The 23,216-nt window shown below is 38.8% G+C and overlaps 2 protein-coding genes across 2 annotated transcripts; both read left to right on the top strand.

The window, feature by feature from the left end:
• The first annotated feature begins 9,816 nt into the window (after positions 1-9,816).
• Positions 9,817-13,409, top strand: LOC117333720 (sigma intracellular receptor 2-like). Its single transcript, XM_033893143.1, has 3 exons — positions 9,817-9,974; positions 11,794-11,938; positions 13,113-13,409. Exons 1-3 carry the CDS (start codon positions 9,864-9,866, stop codon positions 13,361-13,363), a joined length of 507 nt encoding a protein of 168 aa, XP_033749034.1. The 5' UTR covers positions 9,817-9,863; the 3' UTR covers positions 13,364-13,409.
• Positions 13,410-19,633: 6,224 nt separating this feature from the next.
• On the top strand, positions 19,634-23,216 carry LOC117332919 (U8 snoRNA-decapping enzyme-like). Its single transcript, XM_033891988.1, has 4 exons — positions 19,634-19,718; positions 20,254-20,466; positions 22,002-22,268; positions 22,897-23,216. The coding sequence occupies exons 2-4, from the start codon at positions 20,263-20,265 to the stop codon at positions 23,110-23,112; spliced, it is 687 nt and encodes a 228-aa protein (XP_033747879.1). The 5' UTR covers positions 19,634-19,718; positions 20,254-20,262; the 3' UTR covers positions 23,113-23,216.

The following is a 23,216-nucleotide window of genomic DNA, read 5'->3' as shown; positions in this document are numbered from 1 at the left end:
TGTGGTGGTGTGTGGTGGTGCCGTAGTGTAGTGTGTGGTGTAGTGTGGTGTCGTGGTGGTGTAGTGTGGTGGTGTGTGGTGGTGCCGCAGTGTGGTGTGTAATGGTGTGTGTGGTGGGATGTGGTGGCGTGGTGGTGTGTGATGGGATGTGGTGGTGTCGTGGTGTGTGGTGGTGTGTGGTGTGGTGGTGTAGTGTGTTGTGTGGTGTAGTGTGGTGTGTGGTGGCTTGTGGTGGTGCCGTAGTGTGGTGTGTGTGTGGTGTGTGTGTGTGGTGTTTTGTGGTGGTGTTGTGGTGTGTTTTGGTGTGGTGTGTTTTGGTGGGTGTTGTGTGTTTGTGTGTTGTGTGGTCGGGTGTTGTGTGTTTGTGTGTTGTGTTTGTGTAATGTGGTGTGTGGTGGTGTGTGTTTGTGTGGTGTGGTGTGGGTGTGTGGTGGTGTGTGGTGTCGTGGTGGTGTGATGGTGGTGTGATGGTGGTGTGTGGTGGTGTGTAGTGGTGTGTGGTGTCGTGGTGGTGTGGTGGTGGTGTGTGGTGTGACATGGTGGTGTGGTGGTTGTGGTGGTGTGTGGTGGTGTAGTGGTGTGGTGGTGGTTGTGGTGTTGTCTGGTTTGGTTGTGTTGGTGTTGTGGTTGTTGGTGTGTATGTGTTGTGGGTGTTTTTGTGTTTGGTGTTGGTGGTGTTTTTGGGTTGTGTGTGTTGTTGTTGTGTGTGTGTGGTTTGTTGTTGTGTTTGTTGTTTTTTGTTTTGTGTTTGTGTGGGTTGTTTTGTGTTTTATTGTGGTTGTGTGTGTTGGTTAGTTGTTGTGTTTGTGTTTGTTTTGTTATGTGGTTTGTGTGTGGTTTTGTGGTGTTTTTTTTGGTGTGTTTTAGTGTTTGGTGAGTGTTGTTGTTGTTTTGATGTGTTTATGTGTTTGTATGTGTGTTTTTTGTTGTTTGTGTGTTTGGTTTGATTGTGTGTGTGGTGGTTGCTTGTGTTTGTGGTGTGTGGTGGTGATGGTGTGTGTGGTGGTGTGTGTTGTGTGTGTTTTGTGTGTGTGGTTGTGTGGTTGTTGTGGTGTGTGGGTGGTGGTGTTGGTTGTTGGTTGCTGTGGTGTGTGGGTGTTTTGTGTTGTTAGGGGTGTGGTTGTGTTGGTTGGTTGATGTGGGTGGTTGTGGTGGTGTGTGGTGGTGTGGGTGGTGTGTGGTGGTGTGTGGTGGTTGTGTGTGGAGTGGTCATGGTGGTGTTGGTGTGTGGGTGCGTGTGGTGTGTGATGTTGTGGTGTGTGGTGGGTGTAGTGTGGTGTGTGGTGGTGTCATGGTGGTGTGTGGTGGTGTAGTGTGGTGTGTGGTGGTGTCGTGGTGGTGGCGTGGGGTGGTGTGGTGGTGGTGTGTGGTGGTGGTGTGTGGTGTCGTGGTGGTGTGATGGTGGTGGTGTGTGGTGGTGTGTAGTGGTGTGTGGTATCGTGGTGGTGTGATGGTGGTGTGTGGTGGTGTGTAGTGGTGTGTGGTATCGTGGTGGTGTCGTGGTGGTGTCGTGGTGGTGTGTGGTGTGACATGGTGGTGTCGTGGTGGTGTGTGGTGGTGTAGTGTGGTAGGGGACATGGCGGTGTGTGGTGGTGTGATTGTGGTGTGTAGTGGTGTGTGGTGTCGTGGTGGTGTGTAGTGGTGTCGTTGTAGGGGACATGGTGGTGTGTGGTGGGATGTGGTGGTGTGTGGTGTGGTGGTTGTGTGTGGTAGTGTGTGGTAGGGTGTGGTGGTGTGGTGTGGTAGGGGAGGGGTGGGAGACGGTGATGTATATGCTTCCAGGAGATTTACCAAAGGATTTACATTTGTTAGTTTATGCAGAGTGAGGTCCTCAGCAAAGTTTAATCCAGTATTCGCCCCCAAAATTATGATAATTTAAGTCAACATTATGATGATAATTAAAAGTATCATTGTCGTGATGATTAGATAGCCTTGTGATAATATTCTCTCGCTAAGGTAACATGAGATAATTAAGACAACATATTCAGTTATTAATTTACAGCCCTTCGAAGCTTTTGTTTGTTAGCGCCATCATCATTGATTATCAAACTGTATAACTTAAAACATTGGACATATTAAACTAGTCACGAACTACTACAAGGCTAACCCGCCTCAAAATGACCCTGGCTGTTCCCGGGGTGATAAACCCAGCAAACAATCATATTAACCTAACACGATTGTCTTCAGACTTCACTCTTTGTTACGTCATTTTCCCACACAGAAATGAAGTGGAAATTTTCATTGTTGCTGTTCACTTCATATATTTCCGTAAACACTTTGAAAACATTGAACATTACTGTCGTTGAGGGACGACACAGTTGTGATATGATGTCCCTGCCGTCACTTACGAGTCCTACAAGGACGACACCGATGTATAATGTCTCTAGCATCACTGACGAGTCCTCGACTTCAAGGACGTACAGCTAGGCTATGTGATGTCCCTAACATCACTGACACGTCCGAAAAGGACGACACAACTATATGAAGTCCGAGAAGGACGACACAACTATATGATGTCCGAGAAGGACGACACAACTTTATGATGTCCTAGAAGGACGACACAGCTGTATGATGTCCCAGAAGGACGACACAACTATATGATGTCCCAGAAGGACGACACAACTTTATGATGTCCCAGAAGGACGACACAGCTGTATGATGTCCCAGAAGGATGACACAGCTGTTTGATGTCCCAGAAGGAAGACACAGCTGTTTGATGTCCCAGAAGGACGACACAGCTGTTTGATGTCCCAGAAGGATGACATAGCTGAATGATGTCCCAGAAGGACGACACAACTGTATGATGTCCCAGAAGTACGACACAGCTGTATGATGTCCCAGAGGGACGACACAACTATATGATGTCCTAGAAGGACGACACAACTTTATGATGTCCCAGAAGGAAGACACAACTGTATGATGTCCCAGAAGGACGACACAACTGTATGATGTCCCAGAAGGACGACACAGCTGTATGATGTCCCAGAGGGACGACACAACTATATGATGTCCTAGAAGGACGACACAACTTTATGATGTCCCAGAAGGAAGACACAGCTGTATGATGTCCCAGAAGTACGACACAGCTGTATGATGTCCCAGAAGGACGACACAGCTGTATGATGTCCCAGAAGGACGACACAGCTGTATGATGTCCCAGAGGGACGACACAACTATATGATGTCCTAGAAGGACGACACAACTTTATGATGTCCCAGAAGGAAGACACAGCTGTATGATGTCCCAGAAGGACGACACAACTTTATGATGTCCCAGAAGAACGACACAGCTGTATGATGTCCCAGAAGGACGACACAGCTGTATGATGTCCCAGAAGAACGACACAGCTGTATGATGTCCCAGAAGGACGACACAACTTTATGATGTCCCAGAAGAACGACACAACTGTATGATGTCCCAGAAGGACGACACAGCTGTATGATGTCCCAGAAGGACGACACAGCTGTATGATGTCCCACTTTGACTAAGAATTAAAAAATACCACGACACAATAGTAGGTAGCTATAAGGGGTATTTTGTGTAAGTTTGGCCGTGTTAAACCCATTACAATTTCCAACCAGTCGTTCATGTGCTGTTAATACATATATTAATTAATTGGCATATACAGATCCGTGTACGTGTATGCTAGTTTGGTGAGTGTTTTTTCACAAACAAAATAAAAACACAGAAATGATCAAACAATTTAATAGATACCCAATATGCATCCCATTGCCCATTTCCGGTTGTAAAAAACACTTCCGGTTCCTCCAATGAACGCAACATGCGACAAAGAAGGTCTGCGTGGATAGTCAAGCATATAGTCAGTTTCCACTTAATGAAAATAATCCTCCGATATCAACTGATTTGCCGAATTGGGAAGATGCTTTTCTACATCAATATCCGGTCCCAGATAGCTGGGGGTAAGCTCTAATACTAAAGCCGCTATGACATTGTGCAATCTTCCAGAAAAACTCGGTTTTTTCACTTAAAACCAGCCGACGATATGAAGAAAATGAAGCTGGAGAAAATACAAAGTTCCAAAAAAATATGTAAGGTATGGAATGCCTAAACGCTATTGACGCAAAATATTTTCCCATTGGCTCGTCATCAAGGATAAAAAATATAACAGCGGAGATTATTTTACGATCAGTCTTATCACAGATAACATAGAAATACGTGTTGACGATTTGTGGGTGTACACAGATAACATAGAAATACGTGTTGACGATTGGTGGGTTTATACAGATAACATAGAAATACGTGTTGACGATTGGTGGGTTTACACAGATAACATAGAAATACGTGTTGACGATTGGTGGGTTTACACAGATAACATAGAAATACCTGTTGACGATTGGTGGGTTTACACAGATAACATAGAAATACATGTTGACGATTGGTGGGTTTACACAGATAACATAGAAATACGTGTCGACGATTGGTTGGTTTACCCAGATAACATAGAAATACATGTTGACGATTGGTTGGTTTACACAGATAACATAGAAATACATGTTGACGATTGGTGGGTTTACACAGGTAACATAGAAATACGTGTTGACGATTGGTGGTTTTTTTTTTTGTCTTGTTTTAGTTATACAATTAACTTAATAAGGTAGACCGACCCTTCTGTGACGTCACAGACATGAGTTCGGCGATCCGGCGACCGGCGTCCGGCGATCCGGACCTTTGATTATATTTACGAATAGTTACATCTGGTTTAATTTTCAAGTCAGCTGGAAGATAAATGTTTAGGCCTACAAGAGAATGCGGTCAAGAGGTAAAGGGGTCAGTTTACAATCCTTTGACATTCAGCTCATAATATACACCATTATAATTTGATTTGTCGTCGTGCGTCGGTCTTCTTCTTAATTAAGTAAAATATTCTATACCCGATATTTATAGCATATTTGAAAGGTAATGTTTTTAATACACCAGATTTAATATTCTACACATCAGCTCTATATAAGATTGAAATCGATATCGAAAGTTTACCTGATAAATTTATCTTATACACAAGTTTAAACATAACCGCTTTACATCAATAAAACATACATACATAACATACACAATCAAGAGGAGTGTAACGTTTAATAACTTCGTCCTCGGTTGATATATTTTTATCGGGTTAATAAAATCATGGGTCGACCTTATCAAAAGGCTATAACTGTATAGTACACCATATGCCAAAGTTTACTAAGTTAGAGTGGGGTACACGCTTTGATCAATTTGACGAATTAATAGCAACATAATATTCAAAATCAAATATAAATATACATATTTTCACCGCAATACAGCTTCAGCAGCGGAATATCGATCATTTGAAATTTGATAATTTCGATTATTTAAAAACGTATGAGGTGATAAACAGCTCTACACACATAACACTGACTGAACTGTCTCTGTTTTCATTTGATGTTTAGGAATAATAATAATATTAAAAGCCTTTTGGGATGTAAAAATTAAACGGCAAAATCAGTCATATTCCAAAAAATAATGAGACAAAAAATCGCTCTTACAAATCCTGCAAAAGAGGCAGCAGGCAGGATGACATCCTACACCTTAATTTCCTTGAAGGCTTTAAAGCAGAAAATCTACCTTTTGGCAGACAAGAAGACTGTTAAGTTTAAATCAATTATGTTGCAGATAAAAGCAAATGGATTGGACGAAAGTTTTACAACTTACTTACGTCCTTTCCGTAACAAGGGAATTTATACAAAATTTGTCACGCAACAGATTATTTTAACTTATATTGTATTTTAACGAAGAAGGAAATAAAGATAGAAAGGGGCAGAACAGAAAAGGAACACCAACGAAAACAGAATGTGGAGTTTTGTCAGATGGAAAACATGATGTATGTGTTTTATCTTGTCTTGTCGACGTAGGTGGACTGCTTTTCTTTTGGTATCGTTCTCCATGTTAACTCGTAATCCTTCTTTGGTCTCACTTCGAATACATATCCTTAGCTACCTTCGCCGACAAAACTGTCTACATTATCGAGGCCAGATCAAAATATCGGAAACATCAAATTTAATGACAACTTGTCCACTTAAATGTGTTTCTATTGCAAAAACAATGTCTCTGTCATTAAAAATTGTCTAAGCACCGTATTCGTCTCAAATATTTGATCTTAGAATGTAATTTCTCTGCATACTTTGTGTAAATAACAAGGATACAGTTGCTTTGAAATTATAGAATGTTCAATATTTTACACAATACTTTTTATATTTTGTATAATGACGAGAAGTTTTTGCAAAAGGACCAGACTTTCCGAAAGAGGGCACAGTGATTAACTACAAGGCTTGGTGATGGATTTCTTACGGAAAACATAACATTGAAACAAAAATAAACAAAAAACGCTAAACTGAATAATCAGTCTTGACTGCTACCAAATTAATTAAAGGCATTGCTACAGTGTATATACAAATAACCAATCTAATTAAATCTATATGGTCATTCTCACTACGTTACATGAACATCTAACAACATCCCATCAAGGGTCACGTTTGCGTCAGGGTGACCTTTTGGATTAGACAAACAAATGACTACTTCCAGAATCTTAGAAGTGAATTTTATGTCCGAATTAGCATGACTACCTAGAGTGCATAGCTTGTATAATCCGTCAATTTGATTAAAGTAATTTCGTCCCATAAAGCATATAGTTATTTACTATGCCGAAATGACTTGTTTCAAATGTATGCTGTGACGAAATGTTTTGCTTCGATGACATTGATAAATCGACAATTCGCCCTGAAAGTGAAATACCCACATCTCAAAGGTCATCAGAACGTGACCCCTTCTGGGATGTTGTTAGATGTTCATGTAACGTAGTGATAATGACCATCTAGATTTTAATTAGATTGACAAATAACATTCTAACACGATTCGTTTGCAACGCGTGTTTTGATTGGTTGCGGACCGACTTCTAATTAAGCAATAAACTGCCTAGATGCGGCAGACCTACTGGTATAACTGCCACATGTGTCACAGACAAACTGAATGGTGCGCGCTAGCGCACCATGATTGTTTGTCTGTGACACATGTGGCAGTTATACCAGTAGGTCTGCCGCATCTAGGCAGTTTATCGCTTATATTTACGTTCTATTAATGAATCGCAAAAATAAAAAAATATGAAAAAAATCTTCCAAAATTCAAATTTCCCGCTTTCTACCGTCAGGTCAGGTGAATATCTCAGGGCAACTTCAGTTATACTCTCATAGATGAAGCTGCTTTTGGTAGGGATTTACTAGTAATATATAAGGGCATTGCCACACCAAATGTAAATATTCTGCGTTAGAACCCTGACATATCGTGTTAAGCCACGCCCCGTTTCTAATCAAAACAATATGGCGTCAAGTTCGACTCGTAGCGAAATTCAACACTCTGCACCATTTATGATTGATGACCCATGAATTGGAATCGAAAGTGAAGAAATCGAATAGAATGAATTAACTAAATAAATTCAGCAAAAATCGTTAACATCATTCTTACCGTCATTTATTGATTGAAACGTTCATTTCGTCCGTGTGTAACGTTAGGCATCTAAGGTCAAGTAAAATCCGAAATGAAATGGAACAAGTGCACACAACTTCACATAACGGTTGAGCCCGTAGAAACACATCAACTCTGACTTTGTTGAAATGCACATGTCGTTATGCATACTGCGTAAATCCAAATATGTCTTTAAATCTTCGGAAACAGGCTTTTCCAAACAATCCAAATACACCGCTTCGTCAACATACAGATCGAACTCCGCCAGTATGGGCGTGGCCAAATGACCGACTTTGAAAGCTTCGTTTTGATTGGTCAGATCGCTACAGTATGACATGTCAATAGCAGGGGTCACAGAGTACTTTACGGCGTACTTGTACGATGTAAAACAATGTTTGTACGTATATTTCAGCGTAAATGTGTTAGAATGGGGATAGTACGTTGTTTTTCGTGGCTATACTGGCGATTAGAACATGAAATTTGGTTTAAACTCTCGACCTATCGGTCTCGAGTTCAAACCAAATTTCATGTTCTAACTTCTAATCGCCAGTATAGCCACTCAAAACAACGTACTATGCCCTAATTATAAGTTGTTCCTGGGGGAAAATATATACCATGAATAAAATCCAAACACGAAATAACCAGAGAGCCGCTGCAGAATATTAATTACTGCTGCTTAAAGTTCAGCATAGCAGGAGTGGGAAGACAATCGCCTGCGATTCTGTAAATAAGATGTATTGTATATACATGTATATCTATGTATATCTATATCAATTCGACCAATCGGTACAGTGTGTGTTATTGACGTGCGTGTGTTGGTAAATTATTTATCGTCATTTGGTCTTTTGTATTTTCTTTATGTGTCAATATCGTAACGATGCACGAGTTGATGAAGACTTTAGCATGACTCGGTTATGCCCCTGTCACACTTGACCGGATTGGTGTACCGGACATCAACGGATAGAAATTTTTGTTATCCGGTGGTATACGGTGGCAAAGTTGTCAGTCCGGTAGAAAAATCCAAACCGACGACGTACTTGCACCGAATATGGAACGGATAAAACGTACCAATAACGAACATGTAACGTAGGCCTACGGCTACCGTACTACCAACCGGGTGTCTCCGAATGAGTAACGAACAACAAACGAACATGAACCGGTGAATCAGGACGTGACAGGATGCATTCCGGACAAACCGAACACCTAACGGACATTGACGCGCGCGTGCAGAAAAAAACAAGATATATGCATTTCTCCGGCGATCAGTTGTCAAAAAGTTACTGTGCTGACTGCCTCGCCAAAATGCCTTGCGGTAGAAAAAAAAAACAAAAAAAAAACGTGCCTGCAAAAGCGCAAGACACAGAAGAAGTGTCTGTCGATGCTGTTGATGCTGTTGCACAGGAAACCGAAACTGAAACTGAAACAGAGCATGATAAAGGTGGTGATGATATTCCAGTTGAACCTTCCAAGAACCTTTTTTATATGCCTGCGATAATTAATCAGTTTCTGTCGGTAGTCAGTTCCTCCCCCTGTAGGTATCCTGTAGGTATTCTGTATTCATCCGTTCTGTGCGTGTTATCCGTTTTCAATCCGTTTGTCTATTTGTCGTGTCCGGTGTTAATCCTGCAAGCATCCTGTGTTTTTCCGTTATGTGTTCGTTATGTGTCCGCTGAAGGTCCGGTTTATGCGTGGCGTATGCGTTCAAGTTCCATCAACGGACTGGGTAACGCATGCCCCCCCCCCCCCCCCCCCCCCCCCCCCTACCGCATATAAACGAACAATGACAGGATATATACAGGACAAAACGGACATGCACAGGACAGCCAACGAATATTCTTATCCGTTACTGTCCGTTTCAAGTTTTGTGCATGCACAAAACTTTCCAACGGATACCACCGGACGCACCGTACATCACCTGACATGAAACGAATGAACCGAACATAAAACGGACATAAAACGGATATTGACGATCATCACCGGATATCCAAAAATGTTATCCGTTTCACGTACGGTGGCCCAATCCGGTAAAGTGTGACAGGGACATAAGGCTTCCATATGATAAAGCGTCAAAGTAACCCTGAAGAGTCGGCGGGTTTTCCTTTATGTGGTCAACACGATTTGTAGACACATATACATATTATGTATGTCTTCGCACTATTTGGTATGGGTAATAATCTAGATTTGTGATTGTAACTGGTAGGTAATGTGAAGGAAATATGTTGGTCGTTAGAAAGGATTATTTTACTATTCAAATTGAGGATATATACGATCAACGGTCACAAATAACATAAAATACAGAGAAATCGAATGAGCAAGTCTAGTCGGTCTCTCCACATAAATAAAGGGATCATTCATTTTGTTTACACACGATCATGGCGAGACTACTGGACTTTGTGTTCCTGCTTTACTTTGCTAGCCACATTCCGATCACGATTTTCGTCGACTCACAGGCCCTGTTCCCTCCCTGGCTCTACCCTCGACAGGTAATTACTAAACAAAACATGGAAGTTGGATAAATGAGAGGGGCGGTATAGCCGACACACATGGACCTGAAGTTAACGTTACGGTGCGGTACTCCACTGGTTCCACCTCTTCAAATGCTACTAAGAGCGAACATAAACGTGACCCCCAGGAGTATCGAGGATCATATAGGCTAATGTATTGGGCCTTTATGTTCCTTTTTCGTATCATCTTCCATAGGACTATTTGTTCGGCATAGCCGTTTACTTTTCTTTTGGCCCCGGATATGACGCGACAGGCAGCGTTACTGGTCAAGATGAAGTATGTGATTGGTCATTGTAGCGGTAAATGCAGATATGCAGTTAAAGACGAAACAAAAGTGGATGTATCTATTCAAATGACACATTAACAAAATTATATTCCTGATTCGAATGCAGTCTTATTATCACCAAGAAATTATTCAAACTGATATAATTTTGTTATCCGTGCTGAAACGCATTCATTGATTAGTTCGTTTATTTATTTTTACCAGCAGTTTTACATTATAATCACCAGCATTTAAACTATGCCGTTTATCTTTTTTAAAAGATATTCCTTGTTTTTGCTGTTCAGAACGATACAGGTTCGACTAATATCAAAAAAGTAAATATTTGAAATAAGAAATGTTAAAAATCACGCTATAAATCTTTTTAAGTAAAAAAAATAATAAAACATGGAAAAACTAATATAATAGTGTCAAAAAGTGCGGGAATCAGTAACATAATTCATGACGTCGTCTCTTAGTGACGTTACTCCATGTGCCCGAGTCTCCCCTGATTTTGGCACCAGACTTTGACATTCTGACACCAAGTGAGAGGTCTGGTGTCGGGATCATAGGAAAATTGGGTTACTTAGGTAAGTGCAGCTGTATTTAGATGTGAATGTAACATTTTCGGGCATTTTAGTGGTTGGGTCGACGTCATTTAGTAAACTGTAACACGGAAATCTACACAATCTAAGTAAAATCATTCTCGCTACGTTACATGAACATCTAACAACATCCCATAAGAGGTCACATCAGGGTGACCTTTTGGATTAGCCAATCAAATGACTACTTCCAGAATTTTTGTATATTTTGTATATGTCCGAATTAGCATAACTAGAATGCATAGCTTGCATAATCTGTCAATTTGTTTCAAGTCAGTTCGTCCCATAAATCATGCTGTGCGGAAATGGTTTGTTCCGATGGCTTCGACAAATTGACAATTTGCCTTGAAAGTGCAATGCACACATATCAAAGGTCACATCAGAACCTGACCCCTAATGGGATGTTGTTAGATGTTCATGTAACATAGTGGAAATGGCCATCTACATTTTAATTAGTTTGAAATCTACATCACCTATAGAGGATATCATTTTACTGAATAATGTGATTCTCATAATGGTATGTTTACACATCAAGAGAGTAGCCCGAGTTTCCTCTGGCCCTAACACCATGTCTGGTGTAGGGCAGACATGGTGTCTGGGCCAGAGGAATTCGGGCTACTGACGGATAAGCCTATTGAAATATTTTACTAACATACATAAATATAACATATAAATCATGTTACCATTTACAGCCGATCCCAACCTCGTACCACTACATGTGCCTGGACAGATTTGGGAAGACTTGCAAATTAATACATTTATGTCTACCTTTTTGTTTGGAGTGAAAAATGATTCGATGTTATGTACTTCAGGGCTGAATCAAAAGAAAATCAAAATCTGCCGCAGTACACCGTCAATCTATTTTGGGGAAGAAATGACAATGATGATGACGACAGGATGATTTCTGTACACATTATGATATTTGTCTATTCACAGTTACGTGATTTGATGACATGGTACTGCTCCGAGTTCAAGGACCCCATGATGGCCGCCCCTCCCACGTGGTTTAAAACTTTCGTTATGTCAGAACTCACACTTCAGTTTCCGTTTTTCTTTGTGGCCTCCTACGCTTTTTGGAAAGGTTTGTTTGAACTCAAAACGTTTGTTAATTAAGCTAAAAGTTGAACGGCATTAGTTAATTAGATCAAATGATAAGCTAAAACATGAAACAGAATTAGTTAATAAGATCAAAAGATAAGCTAAAAGTTGAACGGCATTAGTTAATTAGATCAAATGATAAGCTAAAAATGGAATCGCTTAATTAGATTAAAAGATAAGCTAAAAGTTGAACGGCATTAGTTAATAAGATCAAATGATAAGCTAAAAAATGGAATCGCTTAATTAGATTAAAAGATAAGCTAAAGAATGAAACAGCAATAGTTAATGAGAAAGTTAAGCTTAAGAATGAAACAGCATAAGTTGATTAGATCAAAAGATAAGCTAAAACATGAAACAGAATTAGTTAATAAGATCAAAAGATAAGCTAAAAGACGATGGATTGTTTCATTTTCGTTATGTGTTGAACTACGGACAATGTTCTTCAGTTTGTTCTATTGAAAGAAGTTTGGCAGATCGTTGCCAAATCGTTGTAGATCCAATGTTTGTATTTATCTCCCAAACAGTTACGATGGGTGTGTAACACATTACACAGTGCAGGTGTATTGCAGAAATTACAAATCTTAAAGGGACATTCCTTCGTTCGGACATCAGAAACATGCAAAATTTCTTTTGATGAAATATATGTCCGAACGATGATTATATGAGTGTCTGTGCCTACATGTAATGAAATTAATGCCGAAATGTACAGGAAAAAGGCGTATCGTATACAAATACTGTATGTTTTTGCGGTGATTAGTTATACTTCGGGTCGAATTAAGAATGTTCATGACTTAATACTCAAAGAACTTTGGTTTATCTTGAGAGCAAAACTGTCTTATTAATGTAAAGATTACAAATTCTTGTAATCGAGGGGGGATACACATTTTCCAGTGAGTTTAATTTTGACGACCTAAACTTTATTCAAACGAAGGAATGTCCCTTTAGGCCTATATGATGAACGCCAAAATACCGCCGATCCAAGTGTTTTTCATATCTTTAAAAACAATTCAGTTAAGCATTGATAAGGGTGATTTGCACCGGAAATTAGATAAATATGTAAAGTTTTGTTAATGAAAGGTTGATAAAAGATCTTCTCTATAATTAACTAATTTATTAATCTTAAACTATGTGTGACGTCACTTCCGTTTCTGTTTTAGGTATCCAGAAGTGCCAATGGATTCGTATTCCTCTGATCGTCTACTCATCACACGTTGCCACGACAACGGTTGCTATTTGCTATCACGTGCTCATGCACGACTTTACTGATGCGAAGCCTCCCGGTCCAGAGACATTCTCCGAACGATGGACTCTGTTTCTAGTATACTTCCCATACCTCCTCGTGCCTGTCATGTTATTACTGGACTCGCTGTTTAGTTCGGTTTATCGGGTCAAAGTGAAATCCAGTTGATTATTGTACGTGGCTGTTTAATAAATAATTTTCTATTTTTTCATTACAAAATGGTTCTTTTTCTTTCTCATCCGTCCATTCCTTCTTTAAGGTTTGCGACTCTCTGGACGGCTTATTGATCCTAACATCAAAAAATACTCTCCAAAGGTGAAACTATGGCATAGTTTTGGCTACGAATAAGCTAATCCTATGAATCAGACACTTGTATTCATATTACCGAAACAATTAAGGATTGAATTACTTCGCAGTTCATAATAGATTTGTCTCAAGACCTATTGAGGTTTATACTCCCATTCACCTCAACATAACTTTATTCAATCCTTATATTTATATTTTTTGATATGTTTGTATATATCTTGTCCTTGACAAATAGGGACTTCTGCAAGTCTACCACGGAACTTACCGAAATGTACGTCATCACTCTTCGTCTACATATGATTAGTACTTTCAGGATTTCTTTCGTGAACAAACTTAATAACGAGTTAAAACAAATGTTATTTTTAATGGAATTTATTTCATATAAGTAATTTATGATCACTTCTGAAAAAGATATAGTCCAAGCTCGATAAATGTATTCCTACGCCGGACTTGATATAGTTCACTGAAAAATGACTTGAGTTGACTGTGGTAGGTTCATTGAGTCTGAATTAAGCGATAATATATAAATATTACTAGTTTAACGATGCATTCCAGTAAAGCACACTCCACACTTTGTAGTGTCATCAGCCTGAAATGCCATACATCGGCACGATAGCAAACACATACATTTACAACGGACTGACCAGTCCTTAGGCTAACTGTCAAGTCAAGTAGAGAGTAGTAGCAACACTTTAGACTCGATTAGACTTGAATATTTCGCCCTCTTAAGGTTGAGTTAGGGGGATCTATACCTGGCGTGGTTTTTCTCTGGGTACTCCGGCTTTCCTCCGACTCCAAAACCTGACACGTCCTAAATGATCCTGGCTGTTAATAGGACGTTAAACAAAACAAACCAAAAATCGCTGTTCCAACTGACATTTCGGAGCGAGTGCAATTGAGATTGAATAATATGATGTAATGAAGGTTTTATAACATTCTACATCTGGCAAGTTGTCTATCTGTTAGTGATTTCATCCGTAGTTTGTAAACGGAATACATGTAGGTGAGGAAAATACAAGTACAATATAGTTGGGAAGCCCTAGTGATCATACAATGGATTAGTAAAAGGTAAAATCACAAACATTTCATATATAAAAACAACCGATCAGATTTTAAGATTTACTATAAACTATTATCTGGAAATGTTTTCAAGTATATACACAAACATTAAAACCACGACAACTTGACAAAACTGACTGGATCGACATTGTATATAGTTTTAGCAATATTGTCGTCGCCATCCTCGTCGTCATCGCACGCATAGATCTGACATCGACATGGAATAGTTCAGTAATCAAATTCGTCGAATATGCTCGGATTGTGAGTCCCCCCCCCCCCCCCCCCCCCCCCCCCCCCCTAACTTCCACGAAGGACTTCCTCAAAACTTCTATTGCCAGTGTTGTATCGCCCAAAAGTTGATGACTGATGGTATACGGAAAGAGGTCTGTGTCTTAAAAAGTTAAGTAAACGTCGAATGTTTACTGCTGCATCAGTATCCTCTGGATGTTTGGACAGGACCCTAGAAACGCCTTGTGGGTCTTTTCATAAATGCCCTGGTCGGATACCCGTGGATTCTTTTGGTGTGAAATCACCCTGAAATAGTAAATAGTACTCAATAAAATATTTGAAGTACAGATATTTTATATATGTACATAATTGTACCTTTAACAGGATTTAATCTAACTCTCTTTTTTTTGCGAAAATTATTTGATCGAAAGGTTATTTGTTTATATTCTGTTTATAAGTGTTGCTTGTAAAATCATCCAATATATTGAATTAATGTTATATATTATATGTCATGTATTGTCAGGTCCGTGGAATCTTATATGGACTCCTGCTAAAGAATAGAAATTATATCATCTGTGCTGAGATGTATCTTTAGCAAAGGTTAACAAAGGTAACAGGCCCAGACGTTGAAATTTTAACAAGTATGTATATGTTCCTTCAACAAGTTATAAAACGTATTTACAAAATTCAAAAAGAAAAATCGAATATTCTTTGGTCGTTGGAATACCTCATTGAATATTGTCTGTGTCAAACCTCATGTAATTCGATGTGTCACTAAGGATGACGGCAATAATGGAATGTAAAACTGGAGAAAATAATATAGAGGGCAGAAAAAGAGGAAGAAAATCAGTTACAGCAAATACATGTACCCACAACTAACAAAATGCACGCTTAAACAACACACCAACAAAAATAACTACTGTTATTATAAAGCGAAAACACATATACACACACGACAAAACCATTTAGTCCTTTTGCGCCTGATTCGTCAATGCCAAGAAGTCTTGAACATCATATTGATATTGCATTGTTGCATATACACAATATCGACTCGTCATCCAAATCAAAAGTCAATACGTCACTCTGGGTGGTTGTAACTTAATGTCTTAAAAACGATACATTTCTATGGCAGACAGTATGTTGACTATAGGTGATGTCTATTTTTTTCAAAAAATTAGTATCAATTTTCTTCTTATTATGACTCCCTTCCGTCAATAATGACGATTATGTGGAGTGTGTTTTGGTGTTGGGTGCACAGGGGCGCTGATTAAAAAGACATAGAGTGTTTTTTTAATATGGTTGGAAGGATAAAAACTTGTTTCACCTAGAGCAAAGCTACGTAATTTCGCACAGTACGTAAATTCCTCGCACACCTGACGATTGTTTAACGTTTTTCCTCCAAGTGGTCGAGGACTGTGTTTTTTTGTTTATATGTTGACTAATGCCAACCTTTAGTGGAACATTTGTCATTTTAAGTACATCTTTTCAGATTAAGTTCGTTTTGAAAACAAATTTTAACTTATACGACTCTCGTCCGATGAAATGGATACCGGATGATTCAATATTTTATTTAAAATAATCCCAGTTGTTGATTGGCATGTGAATTCGCAAATATTTAAGGAAAATATCATTTGATCAGATTATAAACAAAACTTATTACAAATCCACCAAGTATAACTAATAACAGCGCTGACCTGCAGGCACCCCGTCATTTTCATCGCCTTGTTTACATTACCTCCGTAGTGAGCGGTCAGTATTTATAGCAAAAATGGCGGTAAATTGACACTTTCCAATTTTACATTATTTTGTTTTTAAAGATTTTTTAATCATGGTATAGGGCTTTATCTTAGTTAAGGATGTTGTTTGTCTACAAAATGGCTGAAAACTATTTTTATCAACAAAATTAAAGAAGTTAGATGGGTGTGCGAAATTACCTACCCGATCGTCTTCAAACCCAGCAATAAACGCAAGTTAACAGCTCCCTTGCGCAGTGATACGTGTGCGCATATCAGGTTGCACACTTGTATGTTACGAAGCATTTGTACATCTAACAGTGTGAGGTATTCTTTCTTGATTTGAAATTGATTTGACAGACATATATTTAAAACATACTGAAAGTGTGCGGAATTACGTACCCCCACTGTGTTTGTTTATGAGGGGTTCAAGGACTGAGTGTGGTATATGTGTGCCTTGAAGCCTTCTAGTGTGGTGCACTGTACTGCTGCTACCGGGAGGAGGTTCCATTGTGTCTAGCATGTCTTGTACTGAGCTTGTGTTGTGGTATCTGTTTTGTACGTATTGTGCTGCTCGACGTTGTATCTTTTGTAACTGGTTTATTTGACTCGTGTTGTGAGGGTCCCATAACACCGTGGAGAAGGTTAACGGACTTGGGAGGGCGCAGGACTTGTGTCTCCTTGCATTAGGGGGCGCGGCGACGCACTTGGAGGGAGCGCGAAGCGTGAATATGGCCAGACATATATAGAGAGATTGGCTACTCTCTATTTGCCCTTATGTCTACGTGGTGGCCTCTGACTTTCCCACAATCCTTTGCGGTCGCTCTGTTCATTCTTCTCCTGATGCCATAATGGAGAAAACTTGAAAACCAGACACATAATTATCTATAATTTCTATTTGAAATCATCACCAAGATCCAATGATGTGCTTTAATTTCATTAATATCAAAGTGCAGAAGTGTCATCAATATGAAATATATCACAATTTGCTGTCAAAGTGTTCGTATTTTGAGTATGAATGTCAAGCACGCCACAGGGGAGATCGGCGGGAATCTCCAATTTACCTATGGGGTTTTCGAAAATACGGATAAATGACAACAATGTGCATGTGCATGTGCAAGACTATATCCCATAAGTATGATAGTTTTTGGTTAATGTGGTAACTTTTGTAGTGGCCTACATAAAACGATGTGCTTTTTGTGTGCGTTTAAAATTTACGATGTTTTGGTCTGACGTAATGGCGGCTTAATTACAAAACTAGGACATGTCGAATAGGACCCAATGGATTTTCGAAAATCGGATTAATGACAACAGTGTGCATAATCATCAAGACTATATCCTATAATTATGATAGTTTTTGGATAATGTAGTAACTTTTGTAGTGGCCTAAATAAAACAAATATTTTATAGATTCCCTTAAAACGTTCCAAGGAGAATATGACCATCAGGTGTTAAATTAAAAACAAAAAATTACACGGTGCAGATATGATTGACAAGTTGTCTTTGTTACATTACTATTTAAATATATAAAGTCAATTTTCGGGTCAAAATTATAAAGATTTCCGGCGAAGATAGACGACAGTTTTTTTTACAAGATTTACGGATATTTAAAAAACGCGATGAATTATGGATATTCATAAATCGCCTGTAAATATTCATAATTCGTATCTTAATATCCATAAATGAATTATGGATATCCATAAATGAATTATGGATATCCATAAATTGTGACTTTTTTCCACTTTGGCTTGCCATATTATTTAATATATCTGTGTTTCATTTATGTTCAGATCATTTTAAACATACACTTATTACACGAACACAGTATGATATCTACAATAGTCGTCTAAGGAATTTGCTCCATATTCGCCGTCGCCAGTTACGAGGGCCCTCCCTCATACTGCCGTCCACTGTGCATATGGAGGAGCAGTATGCCAGTTTGGGTCTAACAGTGGCCTTGTATGCATGCATGGTAAGTTGTGACGCTGGTTGTGATAGGTGGTTTCATAATAGATGTGTTTGTGATCAGTCAGATTTTCATTTTTCACGAGACAGTTTCGTTTGGCATTGTACTAAATGTTCGTAAATTCAAACTAGAATACAATAAGAGAATAGTACATACAAAAGTACATATGGTGATAAAAATATTTTATTGTGATAAACAATAATGAAAAGATAGGTAAATATATATAAAATCATTAAAATAAAATCATATGGGCTCTTTGTAGAACTGCGTCCTCGTCGCAGAGCCCGGAAACATTCTTATACCAGAATGGCTAAAAGTTCTACAAAGCTCGGGATCGGTTGAGTTATCTGCCCTTAGCACGGGCTCGGTGAAAGATCGTCGGCGCGGTTACAAAAATGTCAAAATTTGACACCAAGTCACATTAAATATATGTTGAAATATATATTTTTAAAATCAGCTATGTTTACTTGTTGTTTGTATCTAGTAATATTTCTCAATAATAGCATGTATCGGAAATAATCAGCAAAAAACATGAATAGTCACGCTTGATTTCCATTTTTCAATAGATATTGTCCAACTACAGTTTTATCCACTCAATTAAAATCATGATCAAGACATGTTTTAGTATATAGGTCTCTGATTGCGGGCTACACAAATTCTCCCCCTGAAAAATGAAAAATGTGTATTTTGGACGTTAAAATACATTTCATGAAAATCCACTTACACGGATTGATTTAAAACATGAAATCAAATCTTGGTAGAAAAAATCACTTTAGGCCATTCAGTAATGAAGGAGAAAAACGAAAATATCCAAAGCTCGGGCTCGGCTCGGGATACACAAATTCTCTACCACCGTTCTTTGATGTGTTGTGAGTTTATTTTTAGGTTCCATTTCAAAAATCCTAGTGATTTGTTAGCGTTTGATGTGATGTTGTTTATATGCATGTCCCATTTAAGGTTAAACTGTAATGTTATGCCTAAGTACTTGCTGGAGTCTACTTGTTGTCTTTATAAAAAGGCCTAGTGGCCGTGAAGATTGTCTGGTGACCAACTGTCTGTCTGTAGACACATGCGTGCTTCCATACTTCCATTAATCGCAACTATCAAACGCTTGGTTGACGTTGATCACAGGAAAACACCGAGTTATTTTTAGCTCCGTGATAAACGTGGCTTGTTGTGTCTGTAGTTGGGGAAGGTAACAACAAAAAACTTAGGGACGTTAGCCAAGCTGGTGAGTATCGGCTAAATTGGACATGTGTTTTGAATTCGAGAATTAGGCCAGTACGGTAAGCGAAGAAGACATTCGAGCTATTTAGAGCACTGCTGCATGTATATAGGCCTAGTAGTAGATTTGGAACTCGCCTGAATGTCTTTCAGTTTCATCATAATAGTTTGACCCTGGAGTCATTTTCACCACGATTCGAAGTACCATGAAACACATATAGTCAAGTATATTGACTTTTGGCATAAGACAGGTATATATCTATGTTTAAGCAGGTAAAGGTATGGTCTAAATTAGCCCGAGTTTCCTTGGGCCCACGCATGACATCATGCATGTCTGTACTCCAAATAATATCAGCGGTTAACACGATAGGAAACTTTTGACAGGCTGTCATGTAATCAGGTGGAATAAGACCTCATATTCGTATAGGAGTGTCATGCCTGGTGCATTTTAACTTCTCCATGTCTTTTCTTCTCATGTATGACCATTTATGTTTGATGTTTTATTAGGTACAAATTTAACCTTTAATTTATTTATTGTGTAGACAGAAGTTATGTCTGGGGCTAACTGGGGCCAGCTTGCCCCGTTTGAAAAGTATGGTCGAATGGTTGACCGAACCGAGGATTTTATGGTGATTTCCTACGAGGAGGCTATGTCGGAGACCCACACTTCACACAAACACGCCAGCCACACCATGATCCTGGCTCGCGACCCTCGAGTACTGTGGGATCTCTATCCGGCCAGGGCTGCTATCCTTGTAAGTGTTGAGATTATTCGACCATCTAAATCCTGATTTTATTAACCTCTGAAGTTTTAAAATGTTTTAAATTAAAATTTGATAAACTTTTGTCAGACCTCTTTGATTTCTTAAAATATGAATGTGCTTTGGCATATCACATCCATATTATGTGATATATTACCAAAGTTTTTTCACTTTTATCATACTGACCAACCTGACAAACATGTTTCATAGTTTCTCAAGTTTTAAATCAAAATATGATTAAGAATTCATCACATAAACTGTGGATCCATCTCTATCTGGTGGAAATTTCCCTATACCTTGTAGGAGCCTAGGAGGTGATTTGTTTCTTGAATTAGAGGTTGCTAGTTCGATTCCCAGCATGGGCAGGACATGTTTCAATTCTTTACTCTTTACCATACTTGCCAACATTGTAGAAATCTCACAAGGTCTCCCCAAATTAGGAGATTATCCTATATTTGTTCAATACGATTGGGAAACGGGACAGCTAGGGAGCCTGAAATTGGGAAACTCCCTATTAATAGGAATATGTTGGAAAGTATGCCTTACTTCCTTATACAGATTTGGTGCCATCGACCACAAAATGTGTAAACATCATTGAAGCTTAAGAACCTGGGCTGTTGTTGCCTTGTGGTTAGCTGCGATAACGTATACGTACCTCTGGACGATGGACGGACAATTTCTGACAGATGGTCGTATGACAGATGGCGGAGAGCAGTGTAGGCAGGGTACGAATATTTGTTCTACCTTGTGGTATGACAAGTTCGTAAAGGGGAGCAAACATCCCGGAGACCCAATAGGTTACTAGGTCTCACACAACTAGTTATTTCACTATTTGTTATTACTAATGACTCAGTCCTCTCAATCGCTCATTTGAAGTTCAAATGTTGTGAAATTTATATCAAATTAAAGTTTGAAGATTTCCCTACCAGAAAAATGGTGAAATTTATATCAAATTAAAGTTTGAAGATTTTCCTACCAGAAAAATGTTGAAATTTATATCAAATTAAAGTTTGAAAATTTCCCTACCAGCAAAATGGTGAAATTTATGTCAAATTAAAGTTTGAAAATTTCCCTACCAGAAAAATGATGTTATTGGAAGGTTAAATAGCATACAATAGCACACCAGTACTTGTAAGACAGTAACCCTGATATTTACAGTGCACAAGGGAACCCCCACCTGGGGAATTCCCGCCTTTTTACACCTGGAATTCTACATCTTTCTATTTTTTAAAATCTCAAGACCCTACTCATTATCCTCTTATATAGAAAGTACCCATTTCATGTATCATTTACTCAGGTAATAGCTATAAATCCAAGAAACACATTTTCTTCAGGGACTTGGTTCAGTTGAAACACCAGCTGATTGGCTGAATTAGTTGTGTGAGGCCTACTAGAATATTTAAACTCTCCTCTTTGCACACCTAAATAAGTCATTAAAAAAAATATTTTCACAGACACCTGAGTCCAAGTATCACTAAACAGGCTCATATAGGTATCAATAGTTTCAGTAAACTACTGATGTTTTTCAGATGCAGATGCGATTTGACGGTGTGATTGGGTTTCCGGGAGGTCTGGTCGACCCGGGGGAGGATCCCGTTGAGGCAGCAAATCGAGAAATGGTGGAGGAGATCGGCCTTGACCTTAAAAAACATTCCATAACCAAAGAAAACCACATTGTATCCTACTTTAATGCCAAAAAAGATCTCGTTCTCCATTTCTTTGGATTAGAGGTGATGCTAGAAGAATTCTGTGCCATTGAGCTACAAAACCTCCAGGCCCCAGACTATGGAGTAGAGGTAATACTCATAGGTATCAAACATCTGTATGACTCAGATTCAAAAATTTTCTCTGTGCAGTCCTCATATATTGCTTATTGTTAAACTCAGCTGGACCTTTACTCACTTTAAAATTTTAAATATTGGCAGAATATAGATAGGTATTTTTTATATTCATTAAAATTATCCCACATCCAATACTTACACCATCATATAAATTATGTGGTCCTCTTCAACATCATAAGACTGATTTCGGAATATTGTAATTTTCCCAATTTCCATGTTTGCCCTGTGGCATCACTGAAGACAACTTTGTTAGCCAAGGGTGTACAAGAATGTCGCCAGTATGTTTTGTCTCTTCTGAAAATAAATAGATATAATGTAGATGTATATATATTAGCAGTAATCTTATTTTAGCACCAGAAGCATTATGCTAAATTATATTTGTGCTCTTGCAGTAAACTATTTCTACCAATATAAGATAATTTGGTCCGCTAAAATCAATCTGCAAAACTGTTAAATTTCATAATTATATGTGCTAAAATTTGATTGTACCAAAAAAAAATATGTTTACAATTATATCTTAGCTATGGCTATTTGTATATCACAGATATATATAAACTAGATGTCCTTGTATGTTCCGTTACAGACCTTAGGGATCCTCCGCCCTCCACTATATACCATGGGAGATAACTATCGGGGCATGCCAGCCTTTCTCTCCAACAGCTTCGTTGGTAACGCCAGGGACGAACTCTTACATGGTCTACAGCACTTTAAAACTCACACGGCCGAGGAGATTGAGGCGGCGCTGACAGCTCAGCAGCAACATGAGTCCGCTAATCAGGACAGTCGGGGAAACAGTTGACCACGTCTAAACAGTAACTACACCGACCAAGACCAGAGAAATGTATTTTGTTTACATTCATTTAATTTTATCATTTTTTTTGTTTATATTACAATAAACAAATA

This window comes from Pecten maximus, chromosome 8, assembly GCF_902652985.1.
Source record: "Pecten maximus chromosome 8, xPecMax1.1, whole genome shotgun sequence".
NCBI classification, from domain to species: Eukaryota; Metazoa; Mollusca; class Bivalvia; order Pectinida; family Pectinidae; genus Pecten; species Pecten maximus.
The sequence above is the reverse complement of the archived record's forward strand: the minus strand, read 5'-3'. Positions and strand labels throughout refer to the sequence as shown.